This window comes from Lepidochelys kempii, chromosome 15 (genome assembly GCF_965140285.1).
Source record: "Lepidochelys kempii isolate rLepKem1 chromosome 15, rLepKem1.hap1, whole genome shotgun sequence".
NCBI classification, from domain to species: domain Eukaryota; kingdom Metazoa; phylum Chordata; order Testudines; family Cheloniidae; genus Lepidochelys; species Lepidochelys kempii.
Genome location: NC_136394.1, coordinates 33233644 through 33246098, shown reverse-complemented (window position 1 = coordinate 33246098; position 12455 = coordinate 33233644). Strand labels below are relative to the sequence as shown.

The window sequence follows — 12455 nt, the reverse complement described above, 5'->3', positions numbered from 1 at the left end:
ATCCTCCAATTTGTCTAGGTTACTCTAGACCCTATCCCTCCCTCCAGCGCATCTACCTCTCCCCCCCACCTTAGTGTGATCCGAGAACTTGCTGAGCGTGCAATCCATCCCATCATCCAGATCATTAATGAAGATGATGGGGAAAAAAATAGCCCCAGGACTGACCCCTTAGGCACTCCACTCGATACCGGCTGCCAACCAGACATCAAGCCATTGATCACTACCCGTTGAGCCCAACAACCTAGCCAGCTTTCTATCCACTTTATCGTCCATTCATCCAATCCATACTACTTTAACTTGCTGGCAAGAATACTGTGGGAGGCCGTATCTAAAGCTTTGCTAAAGTCAAGATATATCATGTCCACCGCTTTCCCCATATCCACAGAGCCAGTTTATCTCATCATAGAAGGCAATCAGGTTGGTCAGGCATGACTTGCGCTTCGTGAATCCATGTGGACTGTTCCTGATCACCTTCCTCTCCAAGTGCTTCAAAATGGACTCACTGATGACCTGCTCCATGATTTTTCCAGGACTGAGGTGAAGCTGACGGGTCTGTAGTTCCCCAGACTCTCCTTCTTCCCTTTTTTAAAGATGGGCACTGTATTTGCCTTTTTCCAATTGTGAAGCTTTAGTCTCTTAACATGGTTTAATGGCACATTAATCAAACTAACCACAGAAACAGAATAATCAAAAATCTGCAGTGTAATACTGATCTGGATACACACACTTTTCATCCACATTAAAAAGAATGCAGCCGTCTCCTTTTGTATGGCATTTGAGAAGCAACGGGCTGGGATTATAATTCAATGTTAAGATTCTAAAGCCATTCTAATGCTTTTAGAGTATCTGGGTGGATATCTCTGTACCACCACTGTAAGCATGAATGGGGAATTGTTCTGTGATGCATCGCAGGGTTTGTAGCTCAACATGAGGCTTTCTTCCGGCAGCTCACGGAAGCTACTAGATCGCATGCCCTGATTCTCATGGGTGACTTTAATTTTCCTGATATCTGCTGGGAGAGCAATACAGCGGTGCATAGACAATCCAGGAAGTTTTTGGAAAGCGTAGGGGACAATTTCCTGGCGCAAGTGCTAGAGGAGCCAACTAGGGGGGGTGCTTCTCTTGACCTGCTGCTCACAAACCGGGTAGAATTAGTGGGGGAAGCAAAAGTGGATGGGAATGTGGGAGGCAGTGACCATGAGTTGGTTGAGTTCAGGATCCTGACGCAGGGAACAAAGGTAAGCAGCAGGATACGGACCCTGGACTTCAGGAAAGCAGACTTCGACTCCCTCAGGGAACGGATGGCCAGGATCCCCTGGGGGACTAACTTGAAGGGGAAAGGAGTCCAGGAGAGCTGGCTGTATTTCAAGGAATCCCTGTTGAGGTTACAGGGACAAACCATCCCGATGAGTCGAAAGAATAGTAAATATGGCAGGCGACCAACTTGGCTTAATGGTGAAATCCTAGCGGATCTTAAACATAAAAAAGAAGCTTACAAGAAGTGGAAGGTTGGACATATGACCAGGGAAGAGTATAAAAATATTGCTCGGGCATGTAGGAATGTTATCAGGAGGGCCAAATCGCACCTGGAGCTGCAGCTAGCCAGAGATGTCAAGAGTAACAAGAAGGGTTTCTTCAGGTATGTTGGCAACAAGAAGAAAGCCAAGGAATGTGTGGGCCCCTTACTGAATGAGGGAGGCAACCTAGTGACAGAGGATGTGGAAAAAGCTAATGTACTCAATGCTTTTTTTGCCTCTGTTTTCACTAACAAGGTCAGCTCTCAGACTGCTGCGCTGGGCATCACAAAATGCGGAAGAGATGGCCAGCCCTCTGTGGAGATAGAGGCGGTTAGGGACTATTTAGAAAAGCTGGACATGCACAAGTCCATGGGGCCGGACGAGTTGCATCCGAGAGTGCTGAAGGAATTGGCGGCTGTGATTGCAGAGCCACTGGCCATTATCTTTGAAAACTCGTGGCGAACCGGGGAAGTCCCGGATGACTGGAAAAAGGCTAATGTAGTGCCAATCTTTAAAAAAGGGAAGAAGGAAGATCCTGGGAACTACAGGCCAGTCAGCCTCACCTCAGTTCCTGGAAAAATCATGGAGCAGGTCCTCAAAGAATCAATCCTGAAGCACTTGCATGAGAGGAAAGTGATCAGGAACAGCCAGCATGGATTCACCAAGGGAAGGTCATGCCTGACTAATCTAATCACCTTTTATGATGAGATTACTGGTTCTGTGGATGAAGGGAAAGCAGTGGATGTATTGTTTCTTGACTTTAGCAAAGCTTTTGACACGGTCTCCCATAGTATTCTTGTCACCAAGTTAAGGAAGTATGGGCTGGATGAATGCACTATAAGGTGGGTAGAAAGCTGGCTAGATTGTCGGGCTCAACGGGTAGTGATCAATGGCTCCATGTCTAGTTGGCAGCCGGTATCAAGTGGAGTGCCCCAAGGGTCGGTCCTGGGGCCGGTTTTATTCAATATCTTCATAAATGATCTGGAGGATGGTGTGGATTGCACTCTCAGCAAATTTGCGGATGATACTAAACTGGGAGGAGTGGTAGATACGCTGGAGGGGAGGGATAGGATACAGAAGGACCTAGACCAATTGGAAGATTGGGCCAAAAGGAATCTGATGAGGTTCAATAAGGATAAGTGCAGGGTCCTGCACTTAGGACGGAAGAACCCAATGCACAGCTACAGACTAGGGACCGAATGGCTAGGCAGCAGTTCTGCGGAAAAGGACCTAGGGGTGACAGTGGACGAGAAGCTGGATATGAGTCAGCAGTGTGCCCTTGTTGCCAAGAAGGCCAATGGCATTTTGGGATGTATAAGTAGGGGCATAGTGAGCAGATCGAGGGACGTGATCGTTCCCCTCTATTCGACATTGGTGAGGCCTCATCTGGAGTACTGTGTCCAGTTTTGGGCCCCACACTTCAAGAAGGATGTGGATAAATTGGAGAGAGTCCAGCGAAGGGCAACAAAAATGATTAGGGGACTGGAACACATGAGTTATGAGGAGAGGCTGAGGGAGCTGGGATTGTTTAGCCTGCAGAAGAGAAGAATGAGGGGGGATTTGATAGCTGCTTTCAACTACCTGAAAGGGGGTTCCAAAGAGGATGGCTCTAGACTGTTCTCAATGGTAGCAGATGACAGAACGAGGAGTAATGGTCTCAAGTTGCAGTGGGGGAGGTTTAGATTGGATATTAGGAAAAACTTTTTCACTAAGAGGGTGGTGAAACACTGGAATGCGTTACCTAGGGAGGTGGTAGAATCTCCTTCCTTAGAGGTTTTTAAGGTCAGGCTTGACAAAGCCCTGGCTGGGATGATTTAACTGGGAATTGGTCCTGCTTTGAGCAGGGGGTTGGACTAGATGACCTTCTGGGGTCCCTTCCAACCCTGATATTCTATGATTCTACGTGGGTGAGTGCAGTCCACTGCCTACAGGGAAGGCAAAATCCTGGGACTTTAAGGACTTCCTGGTCATAAAACAATGGCAGTAACGGCTCACACCTTACTTCAAATAGGCCCATCACTGCAAATTACGCAGCTCAACATTGAGAGCTTATCCATCACAAAGTGCGATTACACCACAATGACCCTTCAGATTCAAAACACCAATGTCCTTGTGCTACAAGAAACACACCTGGAGAGCGAAGACCACCAAACAAACAGAAAAAGCAGTAAAAACGTTGACAGGTTTCAGAGTAGCAGTCGTGAGCTACAGCTCACTTCATCAGCTGCATTCAGTGGAAAATACAGTGAGGCGACTTATATACACACAGGACATGAAAAAATGGGTGTTATGTCCGTCTGTTTGCATTTGGAAAGGAAGATGATGTCTGTCTGTATCTGTGTGAGTTTTTTCATGAAGTCGATATATTTCCACTCCATACGGCTAAATGCAGGGCCTTGCATAATGACAGGTTTCAGAGTAGCAGCCGTGTTAATCTGTATTCGCAAAAAGAAAAGGAGTACTAGTGGCACCTTAGAGACTAACCAATTTATTTGAGCATAAGCTTTCGTGAGCTACAGCTCACTTCATCAGATGCATTCAGTGGAAAACAGTGAGATTTATATACACGCAGGACATGAAAAAATGGGTGTACAGACTAACACAGCTGCTACTCTGAAACGTGTCATTACACAAGGCACTGCATTTAGCCGTATGGAGTGGAAATCTATCAACTTCATGAAAAAACTCGTACAGATACAGACAGACATCTTCCTTTCCAAATGCAAACAGATGGACATAACTTCTTTTTAGTAAAAACATTATAGCTTTTAAATCAAGCCCACATCTCAGCATCCAATTATGACATTCAGAAAAATACACTATAAATAAGAGATGCTATCCCCCACCTTTCCCTTGTTTATTTTTGTACTTACTGGGTGCAACTCTGCTGTTGCAATAAGACTGGTGGGTTTTCAGTGTTTGTGAAAGAAACTGTTGCAATAGTCAAGCCCTCATTATAGCTTCCAGTTGCAGCTAGGGAAGAAAGGTCCAGGTTACTTTGCAAGTATGAGCTGCTGAAGTCAGAGCCTTCTACTATATTATTTCTGTTCCCTGCTGTAACCACCATGGTTTGTTGGGGATATTCATAACCAACAGCTCCAGGCTGAGATTGAGTCTGTATGATTCCAGGTTGGAAGGTACCGTCAGGAAGAGTTGCTGGAGCCTGAGGAAACTCCACAGAAGGAACAGGAGGAACTCCTTGAAAGGATCTGCCCAGGGTTGTCATTTTCATCTGTACCTGGGGGAAAAGACAAACCAACCCAGAACAGAGTGACTATAAGCAAACATACCGCATAAGCATCAGCGAGGAAAAGGCCAGGTCTATATTAGAGGTTTTGCTGGCATGGTCTTGTTGGTTAGGGTGTGCTTTTGTCTTAATGATAAAATGTCAGTAAGAACCCTAGTGCGGATGCAGTTATACAGGCAAAACAGTTCTTTTGCTGGTATCATTCACTAGTTTCTCCAACAAACTAAGGTTATGTCTACACTTAAAATGTGACAATTGCACAGCTGCAGTTGTGCCACTTTATCACTTCAGTGCAGATACTTGCTACAGAAATAGGAGGGGTTCGCCAATCGCTGTGATCCATCCTCAGAGATGGAAGCTAGATCAAGGGAAGAATTCTTCTGTTGACCTAGTGGTGCCTACGACAGAGGTTAAGTCTGCTTAACTATGGTTACGTCTACACCACGCAGCTGTGCCGCTGCAGCCATGCCACTAAAAGAGGCACAGTGTAGCCACTGTTTGTCAGCAGGAGACAGCTCTCCTGCGGACAAAAATCTTCCACCCGCAATGAGCGGTGTTCGCATTGTCAGTGGGAGCAACAAAGCACTGTTCACACCAGTGCTTGTCCTAGACAAAACTTTTGTCTTTTGGGCCGGGGTTGTTGTGTTTGTTTGTTTGTTTTTTAAAACACCTCTGAAGGACAAAAGTTTTGTCTTTCAATTGCCAGCGTAGGCAAAGCCTAAGGGTATGTCTACATGGGCACTTCATCGGCAAAACTTTTGTAGTTCAGGGGTGTTAAAAAAAATACACCCCCCCCGAATGACAAAAGTTTTACCAATGAAAAGCGCGTGTGTGGACAGTGCTGTGTCAGCAGGGGCACTCTCCTGCCAACAGAGCTGCTGCCACTCGTGCGGGGTGGAAGTTTTCTGCCGGCAGGAAAACTCTCTCCTGCCAACCAACAGCAGCTAGGGGCCAGGGCGCTGAGGGGCACAGCTGCGTGGCTGAAGCTGCCTAGCACGTCTTCGCTACTCAGCGTTAGAGCGCGGCCACGCCGGCGCTTCAAGGTGCTGTGTAGTCGCGGCCCCGGCGTTGGGAGAAGCGCTCCCAGCCCCCAACCCGCCCTGCCTCCCGGCGCGGGGAGCAGCCGCCCGCCGGCGCACTCTCCACACGCCGCTTTACAGCGCTCGGGGGAGCGCTCTCACCCCCGGTGCGAGATTTCCCGCCCGACCACGCGGCAGCGCAGACCAGGCCGAATTCTCTCAGGCGCGGGGACTGCTCCTGCCCCGGAGAGACGCAGCCCTGAGGTAACGGCCCGCGCGGCGCGGCGCCGGCGGGAGCATCTTCTGCCGGCATAACGGAGCGGACCGCAGGGGCCCCGCAGGAGGCGTCAAGCCAGCCGCGGGTTCCAGCGGTAACGGACCCCAGACACACGCCGGCGCCGCGGGGACAGACCAGGCGCCCTGGAGCGCGGCAGGCCGCTCCAGGGCCCCGCGCCCCCTCAGAAGCACCCGCGGGACTAAAATAGCCCCTGAGGGAGGCCGCTCCCCGGGCCGCGCACCAACCTCCAGGCCGGCCCCGGGGCGGACCGGGCCCCTCAGCCGCGCTCCCTTCCAGGCCTTTCTCCGCGCCGGAGACAACGCGCAGCGGCCGCGGGACGCTGGGAGTCGTAGTTCCGGTGGGAGGGGTAAGACCGAAGCTGGGGCATGCTGGGAGTTGTAGTTCCAGGGTCTGACTGCGCGCGCATGTGCATAACGGGGCATGCTGGGAGTCGTAGTTCCGGTGGGAGGGGTAAGACCGAAGCTGGGGCATGCTGGGAGTTGTAGTTCCAGGGTCTGACTGCGCGCGCATGTGCATACTGGGGCATGCTGGGAGTTGTAGTTCCGGTGGGAGGGGTAAGACCAAAGCTGGGGCATGCTGGGAGTTGTAGTTCTGGTGGGAGGGGTAAGACCGAAGCTGGGGCATGCTGGGACTGATAGCTCCAGGGTGTGTATGCACACACATGTGCATACTGGGGCATGCTGGGAGTCATAGTTCCGGTGGGAGGGGTAAGGCCGAAGCTGGGGCATGCTGGGAGTTGTAGTTCCAGGGTGTGTATGCACACACATGTGCATACTGGGGCATGCTGGGAGTTGTAGTTCCGGTGGGAGGGGTAAGGCCGAAGCTGGGGCATGCTGGGACTTATAGCTCCAGGGTGTGTATGCACACACATGTGCACACTGGGGCATGCTGGGAGTCAGGGGGGCAGGAGGATTTATGGGCGCTACGCAGTGTTATTAAACTGGTGCCCCCATGCCCAATGGTAGCCTGGGCCCACAGCCTGGGGGAAGGGGAGGGATGAGGCAGCAAAGGATACCAAGCCACCCAGCCCACCTCACGGTGGCAGAGAGTCATAGTTCCCCGTACCCTCTCCCTCACGCAGAATACACTACGCCGGTGCATTCAGCTCTGTGAATACGGCCCCTGCCTAAGGAGACTGCAGCACGCTGGGTGTGCGGGAGCCGACGTTCTTACCTGCTGTCATAGGTGGTTGGTGACGCTGCCACTTGGCGAGGCTAGTCCCCAGCCCACCTCTTCTGCCTGTGGCCCCGGCCCTACTCCACCCCTGCTGTGCCTCAGGCCCCGCCCCCACTCTGCCCAGACCCCGCCTTCTTCCCACTGTCTCCTTCCTTTCTTCCCTCTCCATCCCTGATCACCCCCTTCCAGCCAAATCCTTGAATCCAAATGAAGCAAATGACATTTGAAAAAAACACTCGTCTGCAATTTCTTTCTAAAGAAAATGGAGCATGCTCCCCACTGCATGCCAGAAGGTGAAGACTGGACATGCAGAGGGTACCTAATTAAAAGCACTAAACTTGGGAATAAAAAATGTCAGTCACAGGTTTTTTTTATGTACCCTGAAGTTTGTACATTCACTCAAAATGTTCAGTCTCCAGTGACCTTCCTATATACATGACAAAATGGTAAAGGAAATACTGGTCTGTTGAGTGATGAATCTCACCATCCTCCAGCATGGCTAAGAAACCTCTCAGCAAAGTTGCTTGGGGACAATAAAATAAATAGCTAAATATATTCCTTATTATTTTGAGCTTTTATCCCATACTTTGTAAGCTTCCAGTATTTACAGAAGCTGACAGTAATTAATTCTCCTCCCTCAGAGCTGGTGCCATGCGTTAGTTCAGATCTGGGTCAGTTGTTCTGGGCAGTGTGTTAAATCCTAGTCAGATGAGAAGCTCAGTGCTTCCTACTTGTGCCTGAAGGGCCAGCAGATTAAAGAGTTGTGTTTAGGGACAAGGTCTTCTGGTTTCACACACTGTTTAATTTTATTAACTCCACTCTTCAATCTATAATCAATGGAATGCAGTAAGCAAACTATTACAGGATCATGGACAGTGGGAAACTTGACAGCAAATCACAAGGTAATTGTCCTTTTGCTTTCTTTACTGGCCAAAATATTGCCCATAACTAAAAGACAGCTAATGTGCATGTTTCCCTGAGTGACTGAAATGAAGGGATTTTTCACAGTTTAATGTCAAAAGGTTTATTGAGAGAGCTCTTCAAACTGTGACTTTATGAGAGAGTTGAATATTTCTGTCACAAAAAAACTCTTCCAAAGGGAAGAAGCTGGAGTGCCAGAGCTGGAATAAAGAATCTCAATTTTCTTACATTAGTACTAATAGCAAATAATAATAATAATAATAATTAATAATAACTTCAATGTATATGGCATCTCTCATTCTTGTACTGTAGCTTGTTAAAGTTTGCAAGGGAAATCTAATCCAGCCTAATACTAAGAATGGAGTGCGAGCTTCTGCTGAAAGGTCCTAGAAGCCCCAGCAAGGTAAGCAGAATTATCCTTACCAGTAAAGATGCCTGCGGGGTATGGAGTTTTGTAACTTTACCAATGATTTTCAAATGAAACTTTCTCCAGTTATTTTGTGCTGTACCTTTAAATCAGAATTTCTCAAAGGAAATAATTAGGCTTATAAGGAAATGGATTTGAGACTTTTCTCGCACATAAAGGGAGGTTGCCATGGAACTTTTCCAGAACCTTTCCTTAGCCCCACCATGAAGTTAAATGGAACAGCCTTTTGATTAGTGTCATGTTTCTAAATGGATGTAATAATGTCACAAAATGTCATGGCTGGGCAGCTCACCCAGCAAGTACAGATATGGTTCCAACTTTGAAGAACATAGTTCTAAACAACATGACATAGCAAGTGAGAATGACAAACAGACAGAGATGGGCAGAAGTGGGAAAGGAAGGACAATAATCAGATCACACAGTTACTTAGTATGACATGTGTGTATCTTAATGATTTTGTTACTTTTTTTTAAAGTATGGAGCCCTGCACTCATGTGGTGTTTAACCTTGCCTCCAATACCAGATGTTCCTTGAGGGATCTTTTCAGAAAGAAAAATCAGAACTGAAATAGGAGTCTCAGTGCAGATCATAAGAAGGATTTAACCCAAAATGTAACAGTTTTAGTTCAAATTAAATAAGGCAATGAATATGCTTCCATAACAATAAAATAATAATTCTTATCAGTTTGTCTGTAGAGTTTAAAGTACACAAAAGGTTAAAATCCCTGTTTTACATATGGTAAACTGAGGCACGGGGTGGTTTAAATGGCTTACTCAGGTCACACAAGGAGTCGGTACCAGAGTTGGGAATAGAACCTATGAGTTCTGTCTCCTATTTCCATACCAGACCTGTTGAACTGCACTGTTCCTCAATGATGCTGCATTTGTGGATAGCTTGGTCTGCATAACTATTATTATTTGTTGTTTATTCAGCATCAACTATTCAGTACTTAATTTCTTTGTGTCCATATGCTGTAGGTCCAGAACAGTGACCCTATGGCTGTGGTAGGTGCTAACAGAAACCTTTTTGCCTTAGAGTGAATACAGCGTTGTTAGCATTGTAAAGACTTGTTGTGCTCATAAGAAGAATGTGGGGACATTTCTAAGAGTAGAAGCCTATAATGAGTTAATTCCATCAAGTGATTAATTATAAAAATAATAATTCTGTACAATTACAAGTAAGAAATCATGAGACAAGAGCAACAGTTGGTGGTTGTTGTCTGCTTTGCCTGCAGCACTGTGCGAGTCACACGGAGGTGACACGTAACTGTTGAAAGTGGGGGGAGGGGCACAATTTGAAGGTTTGGCCTGAAAAGCTCACCTCACTGCCCCCACAGGCAGGCCCTTCCCCTTCCCCTCAGTTTTCCCTCCCTGAAAGCAGTAGTCCTTCCCTGCAGCACCCAGCTGTTGCTCCTGCCTCTCACCCGGCCTCCGAGATTACTTTATTGGCTCAGCTCCGCCAGCTGCCATGTGGGCCCCGTGGCACCATGTGACCAGCTCTGAGTCAACAGGAAACCCGGGAGCCCCTGGAGGCTGGGTGGTTTCCAGCCTGGCTTCCAAAGTCCCCCTGGCTGGGGCTCCTGTGCATTAGCCACCCCATGGCCCTGTTTATATCCCCTTTGTGAGTCCTGAACAAACACCAGGGCAGGTGCCTGGCCCCATGGGTTGGCAGTGATCCCATGGTGGGCCCAACCCTGCAAGCCTTGGGCAAGTGCGGAATTTGCCCCACACGCATGGGCCCCATTGTCGCTCGTGGGTCAGCACCAGCATGAGCGAAGGCTGCAAAGGGGGAGGACAAAAGGGGAGCAGCTTGCGATTGCTGGCATCTCTGCTTTGAAATAAACTACTGTGCACTCATGTTTTTAATCCCCTCCCTGCAAAAAAAGAAATAAAAATATAAACCCTGGCAGAAATCTGGGGGGTGGCATGTGGCCCTGTGTGTCCACCCCCACACATCACGTCTGGATATGGGCCATAGTGGGCAACCGCCCTGTCTTCAGCACTCTTACTTGCTATTAGTAATGACCTTTTTTCCAGCTGTGAAAAGAGAAGAGCAAGAGGCAACAGAACAATTCTGCATATGGTCAAAGGAAGGCACAGTTCTAAAACCACTGCTTCTCATTAACAATAAAAGTATAGAAACACCCTGCAATGCCTGGTGAGAATCTGTTTGCACAGAACTGCCTCCTGGTTCACAGTGACAGAACAGGGGCCTTATTTCTGCCTCTGCATTTCAGTGCAAGAGAAAATCCTCTGGACCATGGGTTGATCTTTCATGGCTCTATGCCCCCTTGTTGGTTTTTAGTATATATAGTTAATGTTAATCCGTTAATAGTTTAAAAGCCATTCATCTCCATTAGATATGTTAGAACCTATGTCGCTAGACATGCCTTTGTGAGAACCCAGGCGTTGTATCAGCTTAGGCAGTCACATGCCCTCAAAGTACCAAGCAAAGCTGCTGTTCTGTTTCCTGGACTCCAGCTTGCAACTTTGGAGATGTGTGCAACTGTTTGGTGTTACTGAAAGGCAGCGTGTGTTACCATCTCTGCTCCAGTTTCACTGAAGCTGTTCCTGCATTGTCCTTAACATCACACGGAGATCAGAGTAGCAGCCATGGTAGTCTGTATTCGCAAAAAGAAAAGGAGGACTTGTGGCACCTTAGAGACTAACCAATTTATTTGAGCATAAGCTTTCGTGAGCTACAGCTCACAAAAGCTTAGTCTCTAAGGTGCCATAAGTCCTCCTTTTCTGTTTCCTAATAGTCTAGGCTCCATCATGTCTCATGCCCTGGTTACTCTTTGTTTCTTTCTACAGCTGCCCAGCTGGACACTGTTTCTGGCTGTTTGTGCTGTCGGAATTGGAGGGACATTTCAATATGGATATAATGTTTCCATTATCAATGCACCCACTGTGGTAAGGCACCATCTTTATTGTTCCCATTCTTGTGCATTTTGGGCCCCGTTCTGTTCCACTGATGTCAATGGCAAAACTCACATTGACTTCAGTGGGAGCAGGAGACCTTTCATCTGTAGGATTCTGGATGACTCTCTGAGTTTCCAAGCGAGTTTCCAGTGAGTTTGTGTTTCAGTTACATATAACATTGATTTGGTCCATGTCTGTTCAATTCAGCAGAGAGTGCCAACTGACAAGTTATCAGAGGGACATAATCCTCCTTGGAGGACTCAAGGGAAGGACCTAGATGATAAAATAAATCTTTTCACCCTTTAACTTCTGTGGCTGGCTTAGCACAAAGTGTTACGGGCAGGATCATGGCAGCTGATAGAAAAAGACATTTTTAGGGGGGGTCAAGAAATTTTGCGTTTCTTTATACCTGAAAATGTCCCTCAAAAGCTGTCACCCAACTTTTAGCTTCTGCGCTTGCTCTTAGTGGTCTTGAGTGTCCTGCATATTTACAGTAGAGGACCCAGAGAGAATTGGGGTAGAATGGCCCTGTGAAAAAGATGGGTGTGCATTTCTGCTAACAGCAGACTGATTTGCCAATTAAACTTGCAGCTTTCCTTTGTTACAACATTTAATGCTCTTAGTATGGTTAAAATATACTAACCATGAACAGATAAGTTGTATGCTGGAAAGAGAGCAGGGGGTGAGAAAATAGTGCTGTTTGTCTGCTCTTTGGATTTTTTGCTGACCAGAAAGTATGATGCACGCTGATTCCAGAGACTCTGAAAGTGAAATCTGCAGTCATTTCACAGTGTTAGGTGCTGACTTCCCCTCTACCTGGGGGGTGCTTGGACCCCCTCCCTCCCTCCATCCCAGACCCTGACCCCACCCCCCTCTTCCCACCCTTGCTCTGCCCCCACTCCACCCTTTCCCCCAAGGCCACACCCCCA

General features: G+C 47.8%; 2 protein-coding genes across 8 annotated transcripts in view; one reads left to right on the top strand and one right to left on the bottom strand.

Moving 5' to 3' along the window:
• Positions 1 to 6421, bottom strand: part of CCDC117 (coiled-coil domain containing 117) — a 65150-nt gene extending 58729 nt beyond the window's left edge. For 3 of the 4 annotated variants that reach the window (XM_078848928.1, XM_073312708.2, XM_073312707.2), the window contains exons 1-2: positions 6306 to 6421; positions 4391 to 4755 (exon numbers count right to left, since the gene is read on the bottom strand). In XM_078848928.1, the coding sequence (XP_078705054.1) occupies positions 4391 to 4749 (359 nt within the window). In that variant the 5' untranslated portion in view covers positions 4750 to 4755; positions 6306 to 6421. The remainder of the gene's footprint in view (positions 1 to 4390; positions 4756 to 6305) is intronic. The other variant, XM_078848927.1, reaches the window with a different exon arrangement.
• Positions 5623 to 12455, top strand: part of LOC140898622 (solute carrier family 2, facilitated glucose transporter member 11) — a 30933-nt gene continuing 24100 nt past the window's right edge. For 2 of the 4 annotated variants that reach the window (XM_073312697.2, XM_078848926.1), the window contains exons 1-4: positions 5623 to 6427; positions 8105 to 8159; positions 8491 to 8581; positions 11419 to 11517. In XM_073312697.2, the coding sequence (XP_073168798.1) occupies positions 8537 to 8581; positions 11419 to 11517 (144 nt within the window). In that variant the 5' untranslated portion in view covers positions 5623 to 6427; positions 8105 to 8159; positions 8491 to 8536. Of the gene's footprint in view, positions 6428 to 6880; positions 6893 to 8104; positions 8160 to 8490; positions 8582 to 11418; positions 11518 to 12455 lie in introns of those variants that run through there. The other 2 variants (XM_073312700.1, XM_073312702.2) reach the window with 2 other exon arrangements.